This window comes from Eulemur rufifrons, chromosome 30 (assembly GCF_041146395.1).
Source record: "Eulemur rufifrons isolate Redbay chromosome 30, OSU_ERuf_1, whole genome shotgun sequence".
Classification (NCBI taxonomy): Eukaryota; Metazoa; Chordata; class Mammalia; order Primates; family Lemuridae; genus Eulemur; species Eulemur rufifrons.
The window spans coordinates 63,373,145-63,400,564 of NC_091012.1; the positions used below are offsets into that span (position 1 = coordinate 63,373,145).

General features: G+C 34.9%; 1 protein-coding gene across 1 annotated transcript in view; it reads right to left on the bottom strand.

The window, feature by feature from the left end:
• Nucleotides 1-1,463: 1,463 nt before the first annotated feature.
• The window catches only part of TBC1D8B (TBC1 domain family member 8B), a 64,868-nt gene continuing 38,911 nt past the window's right edge, over nt 1,464-27,420 (bottom strand). Inside the window, exons 11-21 of the mRNA XM_069463239.1 lie at nt 19,558-19,675; nt 16,708-16,993; nt 15,301-15,430; nt 14,650-14,748; nt 9,767-9,835; nt 9,361-9,601; nt 8,530-8,595; nt 6,613-6,696; nt 5,528-5,584; nt 3,373-3,470; nt 1,464-1,972 (exon numbers count right to left, since the gene is read on the bottom strand). Coding sequence (XP_069319340.1) covers nt 1,577-1,972; nt 3,373-3,470; nt 5,528-5,584; nt 6,613-6,696; nt 8,530-8,595; nt 9,361-9,601; nt 9,767-9,835; nt 14,650-14,748; nt 15,301-15,430; nt 16,708-16,993; nt 19,558-19,675 — 1,644 coding nt within the window. The 3' untranslated portion in view covers nt 1,464-1,576. The remainder of the gene's footprint in view (nt 1,973-3,372; nt 3,471-5,527; nt 5,585-6,612; nt 6,697-8,529; nt 8,596-9,360; nt 9,602-9,766; nt 9,836-14,649; nt 14,749-15,300; nt 15,431-16,707; nt 16,994-19,557; nt 19,676-27,420) is intronic.

The following is a 27,420-nucleotide window of genomic DNA, read 5'->3' on the forward strand; positions in this document are numbered from 1 at the left end:
ATGGATGCTTATTTACCAACTATCTCTTTAAGTGGTAATATCCTTGAAAAGACAAGACTAATCGAATCATTTAAAAGACACTAATATTAAGTGTTTAGCTAAACTCAATTTATGAAATTTTCAAAGACTCAACTTGAAAATTCTTTAACTTTTCTGAAAGTAACATATTCTATGATGATGAAGCCCTCTGTGTTAGGCTTTGTTCACAGTGGATTCTTGCCAAAGGCTGACTGTACCAATTCTTTTCCAGAAAGGGAGACTTCCTGGATCACTCTGAAGGAGGTCTGTCCCTCCATTGTTTCACATTTAGAAAAGTCAAATGGCTTAAGACCAAAGTCTTTTGTGAAGAAAGAAGCGCCAATGGATGATTTCTCCTCCAATTTCCTAAGTCAATTGATTAATAAATTGTTCTTGTCAGAAACAGCACAGAAGTGGACAAGTGTGGTTGGTTTGTTTTAAAGTGCTAACAAAGCCCATTATCTCTAAATGGACTGTCATTATAATGACTGAAATATAAGCAGCATAAAGAATATAGAAATCACGCATCTAAATCAGATAGTCAAAGCTTTTTAGATAGACGCCAGCAATTCTATACATGACCTTGGCAATCATTACACACAAGTACACTTGATGTGCTTCCCAGACTAATACAATTAATTCAGTCTTAGTGTAACTATTCTTTACTATCTAATGTAAATTAAAACATGACTGGTGAAAATCTAAAACCTAAAGCTAGAACCAAAGCAGACATAAGCTAGTGTGAGAAAAATGCTACAAACAGCAGTTCTCAGAAGAATTTCTAATAATTTCTCAGTCTAATGAGAGACCTATACAGTTAATTGAACTGTTTCTTAACTCTTCTCAGAAGGCTGGCTTTATCTAGCTTAAATCCAAATCCAATATTATTTTTCCTTATATCAGCCTAGAGTTTAGAGTTCTTGATTTGCTTTTATCAGTATCCGAGTTAGCAGCAGTGTGAGTTCGTAGCTTCTGAACCACTCAGGTAGGAAGAATGCATAAGTTATTCAAAAAATTATCACTAGAAGACTGAATGAGATTAACTTTAAAAACTTAACAGTATTTCAGTTAAATAACTTGAAAATGAGTGTCCCAAATGGTCCCAATCTAGATAATTAAGGCTCTAGATCTAAGAGCCCAGTTTTCTAAAGCATTCTAGTAAGACTGAAGCAATCTGAAATAACAGCATCACTAACACTCAAACATAACACCATCTTTTCAAAATCATCAGTAATTCATATGTAAAAAGCAAAACAAGCTAGTAATTTCCTTACTAAAAGTGATATGCTGGTGCCCTCTGGTGGTAGCATTTGCATATTCCCCTGATATTGCATATCTTGTGAAATATAAAAAAGTATATTTGTATTTGAGAATATCAAAATTTGAGATCATCATAAAGGAATGATGCATTGTGCTTCTGGATTTTTTTTTTTTTTTTTTTGGCCTTCAAACACATTGATAACAAGATAAATCCCTGAGCTCTACTCCCAGGAATCAAGCTGATAGCTATAGGAATCTTGGTAAACTTGTCTATGATAACCAAGTCCTGTTAAGAGATTTACATCTTGGTTCTATACCTTAACTGAGAGGTTTTTGCATTTTCTAGCTTGGCTTTCACATCTATGGGTTTCTCAAAAAACCTCACGAAAGCTGGTTCATTCAAGAGAGATGCAAGAATCTGTTCAAATGCAAATGACCACTGAGGTTCCGCCTTAGGAGAGGAGGGATCTTTCTCCAAGTGGCTCTCTGTTTTCCTCTCACTGGGTCCTCCAGAAGCACAGACTGTACCAGACAATCCTTTGGCTGATGATGTAGGGCTATGCAGTTTTCTTCCAACTTCTTCCATTCTAAGCAGAAGGCTGGTTACGACAGCAATGGCTTGATATAATGACTCTTCTTCAGGGTCCTCGTGAAATAAGTTATAGAGGGTCTTTGAAAACTGAATAAATTGTGACTAGAAGACACAAGTTGGAAATATCACATTTGAATATTAGACATAGAGAATATAAAGAGAACTAAGAAGTGATTAGTCTTCCACATAGAATTGTACCATGTAACCTTCACCTTAGATGTTATAAGAACTGATGATTTAGTCCCCAAATAAATCTTGGTTCCAGAAAGATGACTATGAACCATGGAAGAAAATTTAATTTAAGTCCTCTCATTTATTGCCTAATAGCAGTGCCTGCCAGCATTACTTCAATGTGAGGGGGTACTTTTAATTAGGCAAAGCCCCATATTTCTGTACATGTAAATCATTAATTCATTAACCCATCTTAACAGAATGATTAAGAATGAGTTCTACTCGATCTCAAATGATTCGAATGGGTAGCTCAGCTAGGATGAATTAAATTTAGGGAAAAAATGACCTGGGACCTATCTAGTAGTACAAGATAGTTCCAAGGAACACATTTGGACATGTGTCTTTTTTTAAAGGCTGAGGTGGGGCCTAAGTGGAGAGACAAACTGCTTTGTCTGCTAATTGCCGCTAGATAATCCGTAGACATTCCAGGAAGATATCTGTCAATTTTAAAAAGTGATTCCAACACGAGTCCTATAAGTCAATCATCCTACCAGAAATGTTTATCTGTAAACAAAAAGCAAATACAAAGGGTATGCCTCATAATAATATATTACAACAAATGTTTAAGTTTTATTTCTTTCTTCCCTAGTCTACAGTTCTGTTCATTTATAATAATTTTATAATAAAGATATAATACTGACTCATTTTAAAAAGTACTTATTCGATTGTCAAATTACATAGTCTATTGAGAAATACTAAGTTATTTGATACTTCTCATTCTGGTAAAGTTCTTGGGATCCTCAGTATCTGTACCAACCAGATTTTAATTAAAAAAAAAAATAAGAACATATTCTGACTGGACAGTGTATAAGAAAGAGGTGAATTTAAAATTGTGTCAATAGCAGTTATTAGCGTTGGCTGAGCAGGTTCAACTATAAGATCATTAGGAACTAGGATGTGACTTATCTCAGTAATTTCTTGTTCCCAGTACATAGCTGGCTTGGCATCTAGGAGGCACTTAAAAAATGTTTACTGAATAAATGAACATTTCCAATAAAGCTGGAAATATGTTATATATACATTTTCTTCTATACGTACAAATGTCATAGCAGAGGAATTATCTGAAACACTAGATGCCTTTAAGTGTTTAAAGTAAAATATCATTAAAAAATGTGTTCCCACTCTTCTGCACTCATTTGAAACTTACAGAGATGATACATAGATTATTTAACTATTTTTTTAATAGCACACTAGCTATTTTAGAGTTGGCTACACCCACATTCAAACAAAAAAAGCAAGAACCTAGAACTTTTTCTTTGAAAACACTATACCTGATTCATTCTTGGTAAATCCTTAATGTTTTCTTCTTTTTTCAACAGCTCATCTTGCCATTGACTTAGATATGCTTGAATATCAATTTTTCCTTTGCCTGAATGAGAGAAGTAAAACCATTTCGTAATAAACAGCCTACTATATTTTCCCAAATCTCAAAAAGAATAGTTATGATTAAAAGATATTTCACTTAGATATAAGCTTCAATCTCTTTTAAGCTATGAAATGATCTTATTTTACCTTTTATTTCATGTACTGGCTCTTACAGTACTTTCCCCATTTCCATTTAGACTAAAACTTTTACTTTGGGAAGATTAGGGACTAGGGAAGGTATGGGGAGAGACGGAGAAAGGACATATTTCTATTAAAACAGCACACCCTGACTTGACAATGCAAATTCCATGTAGTCATTCTCATAAATACAACTAAGTTTAACAAAACTTCTACATTATCTTCTTAATATGCAGATACTGTACTAAAGTGGTCCATAGTGGCTCTTTTTCTTTTTTTTTTTTTTTTTGAGACAGAGTCTCACTCTGTTGCCCAGGCTAGAGTGAGTGCCGTGGCGTCAGCCTAGCTCACAGCAACCTCAAACTCCTGAGCTCAAGCGATCCTCCTGTCTCAGCCTCCCGAGTAGCTGGGACTACAGGCATGCACCACCATGCCCGGCTAATTTTTTCTATATATATTTTTAGCTGTCCATATAATTTCTTTCTATTTTTAGTAGAGATGGGGTCTCGCTCTTGCTCAGGCTGGTCTCGAACTCCTGAGCTCAAACGATCCGCCCACCTCGGCCTCCCAGAGTGCTAGGATTACAGGCGTGAGCCACCGCGCCCGGCCCATAGTGGCTCTTTTTCAAAGATTCAAAACACTACTTATTCATTCATTGCTTTAAAGAGCTTAATCAAGATGATATTAACATGACTTTTTAAATAATTATTTAAGATACTTTGAAAACTGAGTGGAAACACTGGGGAAGTTGTTATATTTAAATAGATCTTCAAGGTCAGGCATGGTGGCTCATGCCTGTAATCTCAGAACTTTGGGAGGCCAAGGCAGGAGGATTGCTTCAACCCAGGAGTTCAAGACCAGCCTGGGTAACATAGTGAGACCCTGTCTCTACAAAAAATAAAAACAATTAGCCAGGCGTGGTGGCAGGTGCCTGTAGTCACAACTATTCTGGAGGCTGAGGCAGGAGGATTGCTTGAGCCCAGGAGTTTGAGGTTGCTGTAAGCTATGATCACATCACTGCACTCTAGCCTGGGCAACAGAGAGAGACCCTGTCTCTTAAAAAAAAGAAAACAAAGATTTTCAGCAACTGATTATTTTTTCCAACTAAATGTTTTCCAAAAATATAAAAAGACTGATGGGCTTCTGAAGAGCAAATTTGATATCCTCTATCAAAATATTAAATGTGCATACTATTTGATTCAGCACTCCCACACTTCTATGTATTTACCCTATGCTAAAGAAATATTTGTAAAATTATCCTAAAATATAATTTTTTTTACAGTACACTTTGCAGAAAAAATAATCGGAAACAACCTACATGCCCACCAGTATTGGGCTAGTTACTGAAATAAATTATGGTACAACCAAAGAATGAAATACTCTGCACCCATTAAAAAGAATAAGGTAGATCCAAATATACTGACATGAAAAGATGTCCATGATATATTGTAAAATCATAAAAGCAAATTATAGAATAATATTATGGAATGTTTCTTTCTTTTTTTTTTTTAAAAAAGAGATGTCTACATGTTTATGTACACATAGCAACAGGTCTGGAAAGGGTATAGACAAAAATATTCTCAGCCTTTACTTCTGGGTGGTGTTGAGTGAAGATAGAAGGACTTATGTACTATCTGAATTTCTTTTACAAGAATTATCTATTACTTTTGGAATTAAAAATACTTAAAAATAATAAAATTCAATGAATATAGGTCATTTACTACTATATTTTCTATAACTTCTAAGACTTAAGTATCAAGAGAAAAAAAGAATACATTATTAAATTAACACAAAGGAACTTAAAAAGCTCTCAGGACAAATCAATCACCTTTAAAAAGAATCCACTTTTATCTCCTTTGTAGTTATCCTTATTCACAAAAACAATAACTTAATAAACTAAATTATATCCCTAGATCATAGTACCTTTTTCAGGGCTGTTTTTTACTGATTCTGCTTCCTTCTCATTTGCAGGCTTGGAAACTAGAGGAAAAGAGGGCAATTGCATTTTGTAAAAGATAGAACAAATACATTTGAAAATAAAATAATATTTTACTTTAATAATAATAAAAGCATGTTATTTTCTTCAATTCAGCAAACCAATTTTAGCTGACCTGACCTCCTATCATTAGAAGACAAAGTACTCAAAAACTTTCTTAGTAAAAAGAACACTGGGGGAAAATCCACATTTAAAAAAATCCTAGAAGGAAGTAAACAAAATATTAAGTATTTATTTCTGGGTAGTATTTTCTTCTTTGTGACTTTCTTCAAATAAAATTGCATTATTTTATTATCAGGAAAATAAAAACACATCGGAAGTCAGAAGACTGAGCTACAAGCCCTGACTGTGGCAATAACTCATTGTGAAACCTTGCACAAGTCACTTCTCTCTGGGCCTTAGTGCCTTTATCTAAAAAATGAAGGAACTTGACTAGGTGATTTGTGAGGTCTCTTCAAATCTAATGTCCAAACACTTTAACATATAGTAAGCACAACATACATTAATCAGGATTTATCCCTTTATAAGACATTGCATATTTATGAAAATGAAGCAAAAGACATAAAAATAAGCTCATATCACTTTAAATTATGTCTTGGTGACAGACTCATTCCTGTCTCCTACACCTACAGTGATTTATAATAGGTATTCACTATTTGAATAATAGCCATGACCTTTAATCATCAAAGATTCTATTGTCTTCACTGTATTTTATCAAGCATGAAAATGGTCTGATACCTTTCAGAAATTTCTGCAACATACTTAGAAACAAAATACATTTTCTTTTTGATTTTTCCGAAAAATAAGAAATTTTATAAATCAAAGCCCTAAAATGACTTTGGTTAATCAGTCCAATATTTATGAACTATGCTAAGTGCTATTGTAGTATAAAAGTATATGGTAAAATGAACCCAAATTTTACTAGTGGTAGCTGGGTAAAGATATCTAAGCCAGGAAGATCTCTATGGGTGACTAATTATCAAAACAGTTAAACTTTAAAACAGATATTTACCATGGAGTTGACTGAAATAAAGTAATTCTTCCTTGGAAAGTTCATCTCCTTTTGAAGGGTCCTTAGATTTCACTTCAGTGTAAGCTGAAAACATATAACCCAAATTACATTTAGTGACAATGAGGTACAGAGATGGGGTTCATAATGGGTCAAGTAAATCTGGGAGCAGGGAGTTAAAGAAAGGATTTCTGTATAAGAGAGACATAAGTGAAGAAATGTGGAAGGAGTGCTACTCTACTGTATGGTAAATAACAAAAAGAGTGCTTGATCACTTTGAGTTTTATTATTCTCCTACATGTCTTTTAATTATTTTCCGAGAGCCATTACAAGTTGAAATAAGAAAATGTAGCATTGGAAATCTCTGAAAATGCGACCTCTGCCATTTAAACTTCCTCAATAATAAGAAAAACATGAAGTTGAATGCACTGTTTTACTTTCTACCTATGCTTTAATGAGTACAGGCCTTTCCTCTTTTTGATCTATTAAAAGCATATTCAATGACAATATTAAACATTCTAACAGCAACCTGACTTGACAATGTAAACTTTTATAATTTAAATTATTAAGTGGTTTATCTTTTTTTTTTTTTTTTGAGACTGAGTCTCGCTCTGTTGCCCACGATAGAGTGTCGTGGCGTCAGCCTACTTCACAGCAACCTCAAACTCCTGGGCTCAAGCAATCCTTCTGCCTCAGCCTCCCGAGTAGCTGGGACTACAGGCATGTGCCACCATGCCCGGCTAATTTTTTCTATATATTTTTAGTTGTCCATATAATTTCTTTCAATTTTTAGTAGAGACGGGGGTCTCACTCTTGCTCAAGCTAGTCTCGAACGCCTGAGCTCAAATGATCCGCCCGCCTCGGCCTCCCAGAGTGTTAGGATTACAGGCGTGAGCCACCGCGCCCAGCCTGTCTTTTGTTTTTAATGCTGTGTTTGTGATTTGAGTATGTGAAGGTTTAAAGATGATTTTAGCCTGTTGGTCTGGTAAATAATGTTTCCTGGCTATCCTGAGAAGAGTTTAAAAGGGATCCCATGTGTAGCTTTAGATAAATTATGAAGTGCTGTTTGCACTTCAAACACCTAAGCTAAAAGGTGATTTTTGCAATGTTCCTTCAGTCGAAAGCCTGTTTTATCAAAGTAGGGCTCAGGCCTTTGAAAGGCAACCTTTTAAGGTCAGTGGGAAAAAAATAATCTAGAATGGTGTAGTAACTTTGAGGGTATGGTAGAATAGAAAAAATTGTGAACCTTGGAATCAGCTAGACCTCAGTTTGAATCCCAGCTATGCAATTTATTAGCTATGTGATCTTGAGCAAATAATTTAATCTTTCTAACTCTCACTTTCCTTATCATCAAAATTGGAAGGATAATACCACCTTTTAGGGATACTGTGAGGATTAAATAAAAGAATACATGTAAAGTAATTGTCTTGACAGAGCAAGTGCACAATAAATGGTAGCTTTTATTTTGCTTCCTTTTCCAAATATTTAATATCCCTGATGTCTGGTCCCATTTTTCTGAATAATTTATAGAATTTTGCAAGTTTGGCAGTTTGTCTAAAGTTAATTTCTATCCTAGTAACAACAAAAATTCCACATTATACCAATATTCAAATTACACATCATATTCAAATTACATATCATATTCAAATGATATGTAATCCTTATATACAAACTATTTATCATTAAATTAATTGGCCACTAACAGGAAGGAAAGTTAAAGACTCATCTGTTACACAGAATCTCTTCCATAGATTTCACTGCATCTATATCAGCAAAAGTAGTGGTAATATGATTTGAGGACCACAATGAAGCAGTGACCTCACATCATATTGAAAAGTATGTTAAAATGGAATAGCTGTAATACTTGTTAAAATGGAATCCATTTCTGCTGTATATCATTAAAGACTGTTAAACTCTTACCTGGAGGAATATGAAGCTTAAAAAGCAGCTTGAGCTTCTCAGTAAAACTTCCATTGTACATTATGTCTGTTCAATAAAATTCAATTGCAAATAATCATGTATCCAAAGAACATTCAACCAATTCCAGTAATAGAGATTAATTAAGATAAAGATATTAGCCAGGAATTAGAATTCAGAAACCTTCTGTTACTTAAGCTAACAGTTAAACAACCACCCAGTCAGCCAGATTCTCTTTTTTAAATGTATAAGCAAAATGCTCTTTACCAAAGTGATAAAATGCTATCCAGTCTATCTCCTTTCCCCCAAACGCAGATTGTTTTTTTCCTTTGAATGAGGCCTTCTACCTCATTTGAGGAGAGAAATGCTCTTTAAGGAGCAATCCCTGATAAGAAAGCATGCTGGGGTATCTTTAAAAGCAAAGGAACAACATCTACAGGTACAACATATTGACTATCTGTAGGTACACCTTATTTGTTGAGTATTTCTCTGCCACTTTTCTAGGATACGTGGTTGGATTTTTACTGAAGGGGAAAGTCCTTCTATGGCATCCATGCATATGAGTGTGGGGAAATCTAGATATTCTCTTCCTTTGTATTAACTCTTAAAACATCCATATCTAACAGCTTGCTTTTCTGAAAGAGTTGGGGCAAAATGTGATCAATATACTCAGATTTAGCAACAAACACAGGAAAGGCCCATTTATTACTAAAGCTGGAAGTAATGTAACCCAGGGTGATATAATCTGACTAAACTGGCAAATAATAGGCAGTGCTAAATATTTATAGGAGCACCTTTATTTTTTGCTTAAAAAATTATTGGACATCATCCTACCAATTGCAGAGGAGAATTCTTTGAAGTTTATAAGGCAGTCAGAGTTTTCATCCAACAATCTGAATGTCCACAAAGCTAGTGAATCTCTGTTTGCAGAATGAGCCCAGGGACTCAACAAGTGATACAACGCTCTGAACTGCTGGCAGTCAATCTGATACTGTTCCAAATATGGCAGACTGGGGTCATGGTGCTTCAGTACCGGACAACTCAAACACCAATAACAAGATAAAAACAGCTCTTTCTATTAAAAACAAATAAAAAAGGGAAAGTCATTAAATCAGAAAAAAAGTAATTTTGGAAGATTTTTTTAAAACATGTATGCTAAAATAAAGATAAAAATATTTAAGAGTGGTTGTGATACAATTCTGCTAAAAGGGCATTATTTTTATTTAAAGAACAGCAGTACCTTAAAGATGACATAAAGTTCATCCAATTCATGAAGGCTCAATTTCACATCTTGTGACACAACACGCAACTTTAAAAAGATAAAAACAATTTAGAATTTTGAATTTAACACTTCAGTATAGAAATTCTGTCAGGGTCTCCCTCTGACAGAAGAAAATATTTTTCTTTTGACTTTTTAAAGGAATACTCAAGGTAAATGCATCTATTTTTACTCTTTTAAAAAGTTGTACATGAACTACAGTTCAATTCTACTCTGATACATACTTTGACATTCATCTCTTCGTATCCAGAAATCACTACCAAAGGACAGCCACTTAATGTCTATAAATATAAGTAACAGCATTCTAAGACTCATTCCATTCTAAGTCTCTCTTGTCACATAAGCAATGTGTCAAGCCATCATGTGAGGTTGTCATTAAATACTTCAAAGGCAATGGCAGATATACATTCCCTCTTTGTGCCAAAAAACATAACCCAAGAAGTAATAAGCTTAGAAAATATGTAATTCCATCCTACTCTATGAAGAATAAACACTAATGGTACAATCATTATGGTATTTAAGAAATTTAAAAGCAAAGGTAAAGAAAAAGCTAGAATTAATGAAACAGGAGAAACGTTAAAAAAATTCAGTAAATTTAATAAGTAGAAGAGTTGGTTAATTGAAAAAATAAATAAAATAGACAAATCTCTGGCAAGCGAGATAAAAGAAGTCACAAAAATCATTGAGAAGAAAAGGATAACATAAACGTGGCTAAAGAGGTCATTAAAAGTACCCAGAATATAGAAGGAATCATTAAATATTTGTTGAATGAATTCCATAAACTTTATACCAATATATATAAAAATCTAAACACAATAGTTAATTCTATAAGAAAATATAAATGACCAAAATTGGCTGAGCACGGTGGCTCACGCCTGTAATCCTAGCACTCTGGGAGGCCGAGGTGGGCAGATTGTTTGAGCTCAGGAGTTTGAGACCAGCCTGAGCAAGAGCGAGACCCCGTCTCTACTAAAAATAGAAAGAAATTATATGGACAGCTAAAAAATATATATATATAGAAAAATTAGCCGGGCATGGTGGCACATGCCTGTAGTCCCAGCTACTTGGGAGGCTGAGGCAGGAGGATCGCTTGAGCCCAGGAGTTTGAGGTTGCTGTGAGCTAGGCTGACGCCACGGCACTCTAGCCTGGGCAACAGAGTAAGACTCTGTCTCACAAAAAAAAAAAAAAAAAAAAAAAAGACCAAAATTGACTCAGAAAAGCAAAAAAAAGAAAAAGAAAAAGAAAAAAAAATTGAATAGACAGAACTGAAACGGAAATCAGATATTTTCTAGGCAGCAAATCCAAAGACAGCAGACCGAGATGGCTTTAAAGGTTTGTTTTCTCAAACCTTCAGGTAACAGATAATTTGAAGAAAACTTTAAACCAATGTCACTTTAACAAAGATGCAAAGAATCTATTTAGCAAAATTATTAAAGCAGAATATTCAAAGAATAATACATCTAAATAGGATTAAATACATCTAAAATAGGATTAGGATAAATGACTGAATAGAATTTGTTTCAAGAATAAAATAGAAGTGTAATGTAAGGAATTCTTTAATAAAATTTAAATTAATAAAGTAGAAAAACATAATCTCAAGATATGGAAAAGTCATTTGATCAAAGTTAACACTCAATCTTGATTTTTAAAAAAGTGTCCAAAAACTCTTAACCTAGAAACTGAATAAAACTTCCTTAGTTTGATAAAGGACATCATTCAGAAATTAACTACAATAAAATACTAGAGGTATTCCTATTAAATTCAGGAATAAGACAAGGAAAACCTGTTTCTATTATTGTTCTTTTATACTTCTCTGAACATCCTATCAAATGCAATTTAACACACACAAAAAGAAAAGAGGTATAAATATTAGGAAGGGTAAAAATTCTAAGACTGGAAATGATATGCTTATCTATTCAGAAAATTTGAGAAAGTAAACAGAAAAACTATTACAATTAATGGCAGTCAGTAACGTGGCCACTCAGAAAAAAAACATACATCAATAGCTTTTACGTACACAGCAATAACAATTAGAAAATGTAAAGGAAAAATGATCTCATTCATATTAGCAGCAAAACCATAAAATACACAGGTGTAAAAAAGACCCAATAAGAAATGTATAAGACCTACATGATGAAAATTATAAATGCTTACTAAAGGACATTCAAAAAGATAGATCATTAAAACGGATATTAAAAGGAATTTTAAAAGCCTTACCAGATTTCAAAATGGACAAAGCTACAGTAATTAAAACAGTGTAGTACTGTTGTAGTAACAAAAAAAGAAAGTCCAGAAATAAAGCCCATGTATGTATATAAGAATTTAGTATATGAAAAAAGTAGAGTACAGTAAGAATAGACTATTTAATAAATGGTTTTCAGACGATGGGTGATTTTGGTTGGGAAAAAATAACATTAGAACCCTGTCTCACATCATAAACAAAAAATATACTCTAGATGTATCAAAGTTTTAAATGTTAAAAAAGCAATACTAGTACTATAAGCCAATATGAGAAAGTATTTTTATAATTTATATAATTTTAAATAGGGAAAGCCTTAAGTTTGATATGAAACCCAGACACTATGAAAGAAAAAAAAGACTCAACTACATAAAAATTTGTAACTTGTATATTCTGAAAGATGCCATGAAGAAAATGAAAGAAACAACAAGACTAGGAGGAAATATTAGGCCACAAATATAACTGACAAAGAGTTAATACCACTAGTATTCAAAGAGCTCCCAAAAATCAATAAGAAAAAGGCCAGGCGTGGTGGCTCACGCCTGTAATCCTCACACTCTGGGAGGCCGAGGCAGGAGGATCGCTCGTGGTCAGGAGTTTGAGACCAGCCTGAGCAAGAGCAAGACCCCGCCTCTACTAAAAATAGAAAGAAATTAGCTGGACAACTAAAAATGTATAGAAAATGTTAGCCGGGCATGGTGGCGCATGCCTGTAGTCCCAGCTACTCGGGAGGCTGAGGCAGGAGGATTGCTTGAGCCCAGGAGTTTGAGGTTGCTGTGAGCTAGGCTGACGCCATGGCACTCTAGCCTGGGCAACAAAGTGAGACTCTGTCTCAAAATAAATAAATAAATAAATAAATAAGAAAAAACAATCTTGTAGAAAAATGGGCAAAGGCTATGACCAGGCAATTCAGAAGAAATGAAAAAGGCTAATGAACATTTATGATCAATGGCCAGGTGCAGTGGCTCACACCTGTAATCCTAGCACTCTGGGAGGCTGAGGTGGAAGGATTGCTTGAGGCCAGGAGTTCGAGACCAGCCTGAGGAAGAGTGAGATGACATCTCTACAAAAAAATAGAAAAATTAGCTGGGTGTGGTGACGCATGCCTGTAGTCCCAGCTACTCAGAAGGCTGAGGCAGGAGAATTGCTTGAGCCCAGCAGTTTGAAGTTGCAGTGAGCTATGATGGTGCCACTGCACTCTAGCCTGGGTGACAGAGAGAGACCCTGTCTCAAAAAAAGAAAAATATATGATCACCAAAATGAGATTTGATTTTTTAATCTAGCAAATTGACACAAATTAAATATTTTTAATATCTGGTATTAGTGACAGTGTGGGGAAAAGGGCATTCTAATACACTGTTGGTTGGATTAAAATTTAGTACAGATCTTTTGGAGGATAATTTGGCAGGACCTGTCAAATTTTAAATGGGCATATCCTTTTACCCAGCTTCCACCTCCAGGAATCTACCTTATAGAAATACTCTTACAAAGACTATATATGCAAGGATGTTTACATAAAGTATTATTTGTAAGAGGAGAAAAAAGGGAAGACATTAAAAGTATGTTAACAGGGAATAGTTAAATAAATTATAGGATATCTATACTATGGTACCCTATGGTGCATTAAGAAGAGTATTGATACACAATGACCATGATATATTTCTGAGTGAAAAAAGTTACAGAACCAAGTGGTATGATCTCATTTCAAAAACTATATGCCCATCCATACACATTTATGTGTGCAGACACATAGAAAAATGATCTGGAAGGATATATGCCAAATTATTTTAAGATGGTTACCCCTGGGGTGGGGAACCTTTACATTTTACGTTTTTTGTAATGCTTGCATTATTTAAAATGGGCATGCATTGCTTCAGTAATTTTTTTAGGTTAATATACATAAAAACTAAAGGGGGCTCTATGCTAACTATGTCACAGTAACATCACTGAATTATTTAATTGAAATCTAAACCTGGAATCTTCAGAAATGTTAATGTTCCCAGATTTATATCTCTGAGGACCTGGCCTTTAAGTAAGTAAGTTTACAAAAACAACATACACTCATGATAAAAGCTCAAACAGTACAGAAGAATATAAAAAGCAAAGTAAAACCCTCTCCATTCTGACCAGCGATCTATTTTCCTACTCAGCAGAGGCAACCAATATTAACAGCTTCTTATAGAGCCATCCATATACTAAAAAGCCAAGTACTTAAAACACACTATTTTATATCCTTTTTCACTTTACCTTAGGTGTCCAAGGATAATATTTTTAGCAGCATTGATTACCACATAGATCATCTGTTCTTATTGATGCAGCACATCACAAATGTTATGCTTAAATGCCTACATCATAGCATTCAATACTGCATTGCAATGCTATTGAAGGTCAAATAACACAAAACATGTTGGAGAAAGCAACATAATTCAACCAGAAGAAAATAATTTATTTCCTCTCAAAAAATTTACAATAAACTAAACCTTGGCAAGAATCTAGCTCAAAAGTTTAGATCTTTTCATTTTATTCACACAGAATAATTTCTAAAAGAAATTAAAGAAAAGGAAGTTAGTCCACCTGGCTTTACCCCAATGGATGCATACTCACCACATTCTGCTTTGTTGTTTCCTCTAGGGTCTGTATCACATACAACCTATTTCGACAGCGCATACTATGTATATCTTCATAGCGAATATTACCATATTTCTGCAAGAAATACAATTTCAGTGGATACTCATTTATAATAAACATCCACTTCTCCTCTTACAATTCAATTCATCAGACTCAATTCTTGGAGGCCTTGGTTCTATTTCTAGCTATTTTCCTGACTTGTTCAGTGATTTTGTGAATTTTCACCTCCCACGTTTCAGTTTTGATATATATTCACTGCAGATAATTCCATCTACTAAGGGTCTAGACTAAGTACAAGAACATTGGTAAAATTCTTAGTCTTTAAGAAGAGATTAATAGGAAGAGAAAATAATTTACCTTTTTATACAGTGAGAGATATTTAAAAGTGGTCATTATTTATGAAAGCAAACTAATTTAGTTTTATTTAATAAAAAGCGAATTGGGGAAGAAGAGGTTATACAACCTAGGATTAGTTCACAGAACTTCATTTTTAAAGTGAAGTTGCATTTTAAATTGTATCTTTACTTGTGTTATCATCTTACTCTTAATATACTGTTAGAGATATAACTATGGTATCAGTCATTTTAAATATGCTATGTAATATATTTATGGTATAAAAATACTTACCTCATTTGACTCTCTAATCAAATCTGTAATATCCACTCTAATATGACTGCTTTTTTCATCACTCACATTTGAACCCTGCTGAACACTTGAAGGCAATGGGCTATCCTTATTAGTGACATTGTCAAAGAACCTATCCAAAGTGATAGTAATACAAGAATTAGTGGAATTAAAATTATTAAAGCAGGGAAAATGACAGTTAATTTCTCCCTAGTTAGTTAGAGGTTAGTTTCAACTAAGAGGACAAGGGAAGGTCTTACGAAGAAGTGGAACTCATAGATGGTTGGGAATTAGGAAGAAATGGGTGGGGGGAATGGGATAGTGAAGAAATCATTTTGGGGTGGGGGAGGAGGGCATGAAGGAAGCAAATAGGCTCAGAGAGTACTCAGCATATACCACATAGCCCAGTAAGAATGGAATATAGGATGTATAGAGGCACATAAGGGGAAATAAGTTAAGAAAGGTACATTGAGGCCTTATCACAGAGTTCTGAATGCCAGAGTGAGGTATGTGTATTTTATTCTGTACATCATGGGATTTGATGTAGCATTACAATAGCTGCCCATTCAAATATTCATTCAACATATACGAACATGTGCATACACATACACACACACAAAACACACATGCTCCAATACAAAAGAACATTCATACAAAAGCCACTAGGAAAACAAAGTTCCCCTACCCTGGGGAGGGGGGATAAAGTGGGGATAGTTAATAGGTACAAAAATACAGTTAGACAGAATTAACAATATTTGATAGCACAACAAAGTGAGTATAGTCAACAGTAAGTTATGGTATACTTTAAAATAACTAAAGAGTAGAATTGGAATGTTCCTAACACAAACAAATGATAAATGCTTGAGGTTGATGCATATTCCACTTACCCTAATTTGATTATTATACATTGTATGGCTATATCAAAACAACACATGTGCCCCATAAATATATACAACTGTTATGCACCCATAATTAAAAATATTTTTTTTAAAAATAAGAAAATAAAATTCAATCTCCCTGACTGAAACCACATGGAAACCAAAACAATTTCCCCTACTGGATATTTAACATTATTAACTACTCTTTCCCCCACCCAAATTACTTTTACACAGAAACACTTTATAACTCAAGTTGATACTATGAAAGTCCCAGCATACTGAATCAACAATAGTAGTGTAAATATGTAAATAACCTAATGGTTCACTTCAAAGTAATGATTTACTTTGGTTATATTCTGTTTGGAGACAGAGGACTGGACTTTAGGCTTAGCTCTTTCACTCAACTAGCTTTGTGACCTTGGGCAAATTGTTTGAAGTTTCTAGGGCACAGTTTCCTCTGAAAAATAAGAGGACCAAACAACATAATCTCCCAGATCCTTTCCAGATTTAAATGTTACGATTCTTACAATACCTGTTTAAAGTTGTCACAGCTTCAGCATCATCTTTACAAGTCAGCAGTTTGTCTAAATTATAGTCAAGTATTGCCAATCCCAGCTGCAAAATGGCCTTTATTCCATCATAGAAGAAACAGTCCACCACATTCACTGCACTTTCAATAGGCAGCACACTAATAAAAAGTGTGAGGAACCACGAGAGAGAAACTGAGGAAAAGAATGTCATATCAGTCATGTGCTCTGTCAACTGAGGGAGGTGATCCCTGATAAGTTCTTCAAAGACCGCCTGATCCACCAAGGCACCTAGAGAATATCAAAAGAAGTTTAACAGTAAACATCTTTCAAAAGGACTTGTTTCCAACAACTCCCTACTTCTATTAGCATGCTGATATATCTCATCTCTCTTCCTTACATTATGAACTCCTTCAGTGCCTTTTCTATTTTTCACACATCTTTATGTCTGCTAGTAGAGTCTCACATATTTAGGACTTGAGAAACACAATTCACATTCATTTGAAGGGTTATTTATTGAGTCTTTATTACACTCAGAGACCTGTAGGAGGTACTACAAGAGATATATCAATTAATAAAAAGGTCTCACCTTCGGAGAACTTAATATCTAGAACTCAAGATAAACACACCAATGAGGCCGGGCGCGGTGGCTCACGCCTGTAATCCTAGCACTCTGGGAGGCCGAGGCAGGAGGATTGCTCGAGGTCAGGAGTTCGAGACCAGCCTGAGCAAGAGCGAGATCCCGTCTCTACTAAAAATAGAAAGAAATGATCTGGACAGCTAAAAATATATATAGAAATAAAAAATTAGTCAGGCATGGTGGTGCATGCCTGTAGTCCCAGGTACACGGGAGGCTGAGGCAGGAGGATTGCTTAAGCCCAGGAGTTTGAGGTTGCTGTGAGCTAGGCTGATGCCACAGCACTCTAGCCCAGGCAACAGAGTGAGACTCTGTCTCAAAACAAACAAACAAACAAACAAAAAACCACATTAATAACGAATGACAGTACAATCAATGATCTAGTCACAACACTGAAAGCTTATAAGGGTACAAAGGAGAGACCATCCATGAGTTTTAAGATAAGGGATCACAGGCCTATAAATAGTTGATGACTAAAGAAAATATTATACAATTAGAAAACTAAGAATTTGTCCTTCTTTCAAACCTTGCAAATATCTAAATAATTCATATAAATGTGGAGATTTTAAGCTGATTAAAATCTCCCTCCCATCAAGAAAACTACTAAAATTCCCTGGTAGCTCTAGGTACTTCAAATTACCATTGTTTCAGAGACTATAAACTTAAAATTTCCATTTTATTAAGAAACAGACCAGGTATTTTATTTTAAAAAGCAACATGTTAAACAATCTTTCCAACTATACATTCAGTACAAAAAGCTCTTCTTTTGAGCATGTCAGTGAACGTGACATTTTGATATTGCTTGCATTGTGTATTATAACCTATTAGGTCATTAAATACGAAATGTCCGATTTTGAATCAGAAGTATAGTTTATTATATCTCAAACAAGAAGCAATAAAATTAATCAAAGTATGTGCCTATCAATCCAGTTTTGCCATCTTAATGATAGCTTGTTTATACCAGCAGTTAAGAAGCCCGGTGAGCAAGTGGCAATGAAATAATGAAAGGCGTTTTCCGTAGCTTGTTGAGAACTGAGTATTTTTCCTTGTAAGAAGTGTGGTCCAAAGCCTAGAAGTGGCAGTCAGTTGGTGCAAGGTCTGGTGAATACGATGGATGACAGAGAGTTTTTAAGTCCAGCTTCTGTAGTTTGAGCAGTGTTGCTTGTGCAACATGCGGTTGAGCGCTGTCTTACAAGAGGATTGGCCTGTCTCTATTGACCAATCTTGGCTGCTTAATCACAAACATCCTCATCATTTTGTCCAATTGGTTGCAGCAGACATCTGCTGTAATTGACTGATCAGGTTTCATGAAGCTGTAGTGGATAATACCAGTGCTGGACCACCAAACCGACAAAATTAGCTTTTTTTGATGAATATTTGGTTTTGGACTATGTTTAAGGTACTTCATCTTTATCCAACCATTGTGCTGAATGCTTGAGATCGTCAAACAGAATCCATTTTTCATCACACATAACACTACGGTGTAGAAATGGTTCACCTTTATGTCGTGACAACAAAGAAAGGCAGGCTTCCAGATGATTTCTCTTCTGACACTTCTTTAATTCATGTGGTACCCATCTATCCAACTTCTTTACCTTTCTGATTTGTTTCAAATGCTTCAATATTGTTGGAATAGTAACATCAAACCTTGCTGCTAATTCATGTGTAAGTTGAGACAGATTCGCTTCTACTACAGCTTTTAGCTCATCATTATCCACCTTGGTTTCAGGTCACCCACGTGGCTCATTTTCAAGATTAAAATCACCAGAACGGAACTTCTCAAGCCATTATTAGCCACATCCTTCCAAAACACTTCATTGATATTTTGAGCTGTCTGTGCTGCATTGGTTCCACAATGGAACTCATATTTGAAAATCATACAAATTATTTACTTATCCATGGTTTTGTAAACATTGCTCCAAAAAAATTTGAAGGATAATCACAAAGTAAACTGTGTGTTTGCAAGACTGGGGATGTACCTTCACAATAAAATTAAAACAAGAAGTGTCAAAGTGAAATGTCAGAGATATTAACTGTCAAACTTAGTACTTATGGAAATCGGACATTTCATACTTAATAACCTAATACTTCATCAGTTCTTCTATTTGACTAGTGATTGGATAGATAAGAGACACTGAAATTGTTTAGAAAAGAAATATGTGTCTGTATCTGAGTGTATGTTGAAGAGTGTTTTTTTTTTTTTGGTTTGTTTTTTTACCAATGATTCGACGATTAAAATAATCAGGCAACATTCTTTCACATACAGCAACCAGAAGCCAAAAAGCTTCTTCTTCTTTTGCATACAGAAGCAGCATTGAAGTCAAAATGTTCATTGCCTAAAATTCATAGAAAAAAAAATTTAAACAGTTAATATTGATCAGGTAATAACTATACTTCTTCAAATGTAGTAGTTTTCAACAGTAATAAGAACTGAGAATAAGAAGTGTAATAACACTGAGAACTCTGAGCCAGTCCAAAGCAAAACAAGGTGAAGTCAGGCTAACATTTCATAATCAGTTATTTTATATAGCAGCATTCAAGGAAAATGAAGCAGTGATATCATGAATATAGAACACAATAAGTAAAACCTATCTAATTTAGACTAATTTCAATGGGTCAAAAACCTTAATTATCACAAATCTTAGAAAAAACCCACATAATTTTTAAGAACATACTAAAACTGGAGAAAACAAACTTCATCTGTATTTCCAACTACCTATAGAAGAATAGCCCTTAGATGTCAATCATTCTCAATTATGTCCAAAACTAAACATTGTCTTTCCCTATCAAGTAGAATTCTTATCTATTCTAATTTTGATCATATTAGGAATCCTATTATCTGCTACATCCAATTTTTTTCATATCCTAGAGTTTCTTCTTATAAAACATCTTTTAGATTTGCTTTTTCCTATTTCCACTACCACCCTAACTTTCTGCTTCTTCTAATCTATCTGGCATACAAATGTCAGATCGCTACTTTTATATACATTGCCACAGCCCTTATTATAAAGATAATAAACCCTTAACATATAGAATTTGGAGAGAATGGAAAGGTGTGAAGAAAAATCAAACCTCATGCATCCTACCTACCCAGAGATTGCCACTGCTAACAAGTTGATGAATTTTTCTGCAGTTTTTTCCTTCCTTTTCTCCTTCTAAAATTTGCATAAAATTGTATACTAAATATTTTTTTCACTTAGCACTATATTGTACACATTTGATGCCATTAAATATTCTTCTAAAACAGTATTTTTAATGATTGTAAAATAATCTGAGATGGATATAATATAAATTATTTAACTATTCTACTATTGTTAGGGACAGAAAAACAAGTGAGAGGTAATAGAAATCAGAAAAACAGAAAGGAGAAAGCAGTTACAGAAAAACAATAAGGAGGAAATGGTTGCAGAAAAATAAAAAAAGGGAACAGTTATTTCAGTCTTAAGGAATGGGGTAATTAGGCCATGAAACACTGACCACCAGGGAATGAAAAAACACCGTAAACGGTTATGGAACTTTCCCCATCATATATATACTAGAAAGAATTACTGGAACATAACCTTTAAGTCATGTCCAAACATAGAAAGAATCCAGTCCCCTAAACAGTGACATATAGTTACAAATAGTTATAACTAATCTTTACCTAAACCTAACATATAAAACGAAAAAGAAAGAAGTAGACAGTGTCTTCTCCACTTGCGGAGACAGTCATTTCCCTTTAGGAAATGTACTTTCGTTTTGCACCCTTAAACTTTTCTTACAATAAATTCTTCATGCATACTTGCTGAGTGTCTGTCATCTCTCTCCATTTTGCGGGCCAAGGCTTGTCATTCCTCCAAGCCAGGACCCCCAAGAACTGGGGAAACACTTCAAAGTCCAGCCATGGACTGAACCATGACACTATTGTTGAACATTTAGGTTAATTCCAATTTTTTTACTATTATATTAATATATAACACTGCAATGGATATCTCTGTATATAAATCTTCATCTAAATGTTATACTATTATCTCAGGATAGATATCTAGACATGAAATTATTTGGTCAAAAGGGTATTTTTTTTAAGAGACTTGATATTATTGCCAAATTGAGTTTCAGAAAGACAGTACTGATTTATATTTTGGACCAATAGTGTTTGAATGTTTATTTCACTGCACCTTTGCCAATATTGAGAATTGTAATAATTATAATCATCATTGTTGATTTGATAGTGAAAATGGTATCTCACTGTTTTAATTTGAATTTCTTTGAGGTTGAATTTTCTTTTTCAGGCTTTATTATCAATTCATATTTTCTCTTCTGTGATTAGTCCTTTCATGTCCATTGCTCATTTTTATACTTTAACACCTTTCTTATAGATTTATATATTAAGTATGTCAATTCCTTGCCATCTCTGGCACAATGTTTGATTTCAACCTTCGCTTTTACTCCATCACTTTCCTATGCAATAATCCATAATGAAAGGGATATAGTGGAAATAGCAGAGTAAGGACTTTCAAAAATGCTCTCTTCTATAAAAGCAATAAGAACACTGTTAAAAATCATCAGAATCGGGTTAAGAAAAAAAAATCATCAGAATCAATTTTTTTATAACTCTGGAAATTAACCAAGAGCTTATAGCAATTCAGGTAGCATTTATTTAAGCAAATGACTGATTCTCAGCAAGAACAGTGAGCTCTGTGGCATTTTAAATTGCCCTATTGCCATTCCCCCATTGCCATTCCCCCTCTCCCCAGTTTCAGGGAACAACACCCAGTAATCATGGTGAAAACTAGTAACCTAGCAACCGCTGGAGGGAACAGAATGGGGTTGGAGCTCCTTCAAAGCCCCATTCCCAGAGAATTGTCACTATTTGACCCATCTGGTAATTCCCTGGAAGACTCCTCTCACAAGGCTGTCTTTATTTGACCTGACACAGAGCTCATCTAGTGTAAACAGCCTCTTCCCCAGGGATGTTTGTTGAAAAAAGAGGCAGTTGTTGAACAAGTGGCTATTTGAGGCAGTGGATAGCAGCTGTGCCAAAGAATATGCTAACAAAGGGTTAAAAGAAAAGCTGGGGGTTTTGAAAAACCTTGACATATTCCTGGGAACCTAGAAGGCCATCTACATGCATACGGCTTTATGCATACTAATAGCTGTATGTATGCTTAGAAAAGTACAGAAAAGACCTAAGCCTTCACCTCTGGCTAACCTTGAGGCTCCGCACAAGCAGAAAGTGACAGAGAATAGAAATAGAGAAAAATCAACAAAACCAAAGTTTGGTTCTTTGAAAAGATTAAAGAAAAAAAAAAAGGACTGAAAACATTAAAACACCTTTAGGTAGCCTAACCGAAAAGATAAAAAAAAACCCAAAGAGAGCAAGAACTAGAGAGTGAGAGAGCAAGAGCATGTAAGAACAAGAGTGAGAGAAGGAACTCAAATTATTACAATCAGGAAATACAGAACATTACTACCAACCTTACAGAAACAAAAAAGATCATAAGGGAATATGATGAACAATTATATGCCAACAAATTAGATAACCTAGATAAAATGGACAAGTTTCCAAAAAGCAGAAATTACTGAGACCAACTCAAGAGGAAATAGAAAAATCTGGCTGGGTACAGTGGCTCACACCTGTAATCCTAGCACTTTGGGAGGCTGAAGTGGGAGGATCGCTTGAGCCTAGTAGTTCGAGGTTATAGGAAGCTATGATCATGCCACTGCACTCCAGCCTGGGCAAAAGAGTGAGACCTTGTCTCAAAAAAAAAAAAAAAAAAAAAAAAAAAAAAAAAAAAAAAGAAGAAATAGAACAATCTGAATAATTCTGTAACAAGAGATTGAATTAGTAATATTTCAAAAAAAATTCCCACAAAGAAAACGCTAAGAACAGATGGTTTTTTATCCAAGAGGGTAGAGGCTTTGTTAGCATGCCTCACCTACTTGGAGACAGCAAAATAGTGTGTAGACATTCACACTGTGAACTTTTATCCAAGAAGGAACACAGGAGCTCAACAATAACAACAAAAAAACACGAAAGAAACTTCGGATACTGTGAAAAATACAGCGGGCAGCAGCCCACACTGCAGATTCAGCAGAAAACTGTGAGTCTGTCTCCGCAATACAGGTTCCACTGGGGAGTTGTGCAATGTAGGCCAGGGGGAGCTCTTGATCCTACCAAGCGCTGGATCTGACTTGGGGGGCAGTGAGAAGGGGCAGCATCAGAAGTACTTTGTGTGCTCCCAGACCCTGTGCTGATGCAAGGAGGCCATTCTGATTCTAACTCATATGGGGCTGTGTAGAAATCTGCCAGCCAGCGCAGGCCACAGTCACTGGTTGGGAGAGGCTCCAAACTGAGATTTGCTACCTGCCACTCTAATCTTGAGTAGGGGAGGAACTCTCATGGCCAGAACTGAGAAGTGTGGTGTGGGCTCATGCCTCAGGAGCTGGGCATCCCATCACTTCAAGGGACAGACTGGGAGAGGTGTGGCCTGGGAGCCATGTTTTTTGTTCCTAGCACGGAGTTTTGCAACCTGGAGCAATTTCGCAACCTGAGCACAGACTGCTGGGGACTTGACTGACTATTTCAGCTTGCTGCCAGTGGCTGGTCATGACAAAAACAAAAATGCAATAAAAACAAAAACAGACAAATGGGACTTAAACTGAAAAGCTTCTGCACAACAAAAGAAATAATCAACAGAGTGAACAGACAACCTATACAATGGGAACAAATACTTGCTAACTATGCATCCGACAAAGAACTAATATCCAGAATCTACAAGGAACTCAAACAACTCTATAAAAAATGTCCCAAATAAACCCATTAAAAAGTGGGCAAACTATCTTCTGAAACTGTTTCATGAAAAAAGTAAATAAAAGTGGGCAAAGGACATGAACAGACATTTTTCAAAAGAAGATATACAAATGGCAAATAAACATATGACAAAATGCTCACCATCACTAATCATCAGAGAAATGCAAATCGAAACCACAATGTGATACCATCTTACACCAGTCAGAATGGCTACTATTAAAAAGTAAAAAAAATAACAGATGTTGGCATGGATGAGGAGAAAAGGGAATGCTTATAAACTGGTGGTGGGAATGTAAATTTGTACAACTTCTATGGGAAACAGTACGGAGATTTCTCAAAGAACTAAACGTAGAACTACCATTCGATCTACCAATCCCACTACTGGGTATCTACCCAAAGGAAAATAAACCATTATAGCAAAAAGACACCTGCACTCATATGTTTATCATAGCACAATTCACAATAGCAAAGGTATGGAATTAATTTAAGTATCAATCAAGGGATGACTGGATAAAGAAAATGTGACACACATAGACACACACATACACACCATGGAATGCTACTTAGCCATAGAAAATAATGAAATCATGTATTTTGCAGCAACATGGATGGAACTGGAGGCCATTATCTTAAGTGAAATAACTCAGAAATAGAAAGTCAAATACCGCACGTTCTCACTTATAAGTGGGAGCTAAATAATGTGTACACATGGACACAGACAGTAGAATGACAGACACTGGGGACACAGAAGGGTGGGAAGATGGCAAGGGATGAGAAATTACTTAATGGGTAGAATGTACACAATTCAGGTGATGGCTAAACTATAAGCCCAGACTTTATCACTATGCAATATACCTATGTAAACAAAACTGTACTTGTACTCCCAAATCTACAAAAAAAAAAAAAAAAAAAAGGAGAGAGGAGGAGAGAGAGAGAGAGAGAGAGAACAGATAGCTTCACTGGAAAATTCTACCAAACATTTAAACAAGAATTACCACTAATCCTTCATAAACTTTTCAAAAAAATAGGAGATGAGGAAGCACTACCCAACTTATTCTAAGAAACCCTGATACATAAAACTAGACAAAGATATCACAAGAAAACTATGTATCAATATATCTTATGAATATAAATATAAAAATCCTCAACAGAATACTAGTGAACTGAAGATCCCAAAAGACCATGTGGGATTTATTCTGGGAATGCAAAAGTGGTTCAACATATGGAAATCAATCAACATAATATACTATTATTAAAATAAAGGGGAAAAAAATCACACGATCATCTCAATGAATACAGAAAATTCATTTGACAAACTCCAACACTCTTTCATGTAAGAACATTCAACAAAACTAGGACTATAAGGGAATTTCCTCAACCTGATAAAGAGAATCTACAACAACCCCACAGCTAACATTTATTAATATTTTATGGTGAAAGACTGATTGCTACCTCTAAGATAAATAACAAATAGGGATATGCATTCTCACTACTTCTATTCAACATTATACTGAAGGTTCTAGCCAGGTCAATTAGGCAAGAAAACAAGGGAAAAAAGGCATCTAGATTGGAATGGAACAAGTAAAACTATTCAGGTTCCATGATTTTGTATAAAGAAAAAACCCAAAGGAATCCACAAAAAATCTACTAGAATAAATATGCTCAGCAAGGTTATAGGATATGAGATCAATATACAAAAATATCAACTGTATTTCTATATACTGGCAACAAATGATCCAAAAATGAAATCAATAAAACAATTCCATATATGATAATATCAAAAAGATTAAAATACTTAAAGGAAAGACATCTGTGCCCATGGATTGGAAGACTTAATATTGTTTATATACAATACCCCCCAAGTTTGTCTACAGATTCAGTGCAATGACTACCAAAATCCCAGCTGGCATTTTTTCTCTTTTTTTCAGAAATTGACAAGCTGATCCTAAAATCCATATGGAAATGCAGGGGACCCAAAATAGCCAAAACAATCTTACAAAAGCAGAACAAAGTTAAAGGACTCACACTTCCTGATTTCAAAACTTACTACACAGATACAGTAATCAAGATAGTGTGGTACTGGCATAAGGGTAGAAATATAAATCAATGGAATATAATTGAGAGGCCGGAAATAAACCCTAACATTTATTGTCAATGATTTTCAGCAAGGGTGCCAAGGCACCTTTCACATGTACTGAGATGGCTGCAATCAAAGAGAGACGACAATAGGAAGCATTGTTGTCGAGGTTATGGAGAAATTGCGACACTCATACATTGCTGGTGGGAATGTGTAAAATGGTGCAGTCTCTTTGGAAAATAGCTTGGCAGTGCCCCAAATTGTTAAACATAGAGTTACTATATAACCCAGAAATTTCACTTCAAGGTATATGTATATCTACAAAATCAAAACCAATGTCCACACAAAAACTTGTACACAAATATTCATAGCAGCATTATTCATAACAGCCAAAACATGAAAACAACTGAAATGCCTATCAGCTGTTCAACAGTTTAACAAAATGTGGTATATTCATACAATGGAATATCATTCAACCATAAGAAAAATGAAGTACTGATACATGTTACTACATAGATGAACTTTGAAAACAATATGCTAAGTGAAAGAAGGCAGACGTAAAAGACCACACATTATATCATTCCATTTAGATAACATATCCATAATAGGCATATTCACAGAGACAGAAAGTAGATTAGTGATTGCTTGAGTTGGGCATAGAAGAAATGGGGAGTAACTGCTAACAAGTATAGGTCTCCTTTTTGGGGAAATGAAAATGTTCTGGAATTAGATAGTAGTGAAGGTTTGCCAGCTTTGTGAACATACTAAAAACTACTAAAGGGGTAAAGTTTTTGGTGCATGAATTTTATCTCAACATAGATAGAAAAATGATAGATAAAGACAGACAGAAAGACAGGTAAGCAGGCTAGCCAGCCACAATGCGTCTGTATGGCTCACATGGGTTTTTGATCAAAAGCAATAAATCTTGCTTATCACATTAAATTCAAATTCTTTTCCCAGGCTTTATAAAAAATTCTCCATGATTTTGTCCCACACACTTATTCATTTATTTTTTGATTCCATTGTGAACCTAGCCAGTCTTATCTCCAAGGCAGGCTTATTCTCACTTGAATGGTATTGTTCATAGTTACCTTAACTTGGAATAACTTTGCTCCTGCCCTCCATGTTTCTAACTTTGCTCTCATCTTTTAGAAGTCAAAATCAAGTCAAAACCTACTTTGAAACTATCTTTAAACTACTGTATATACAAC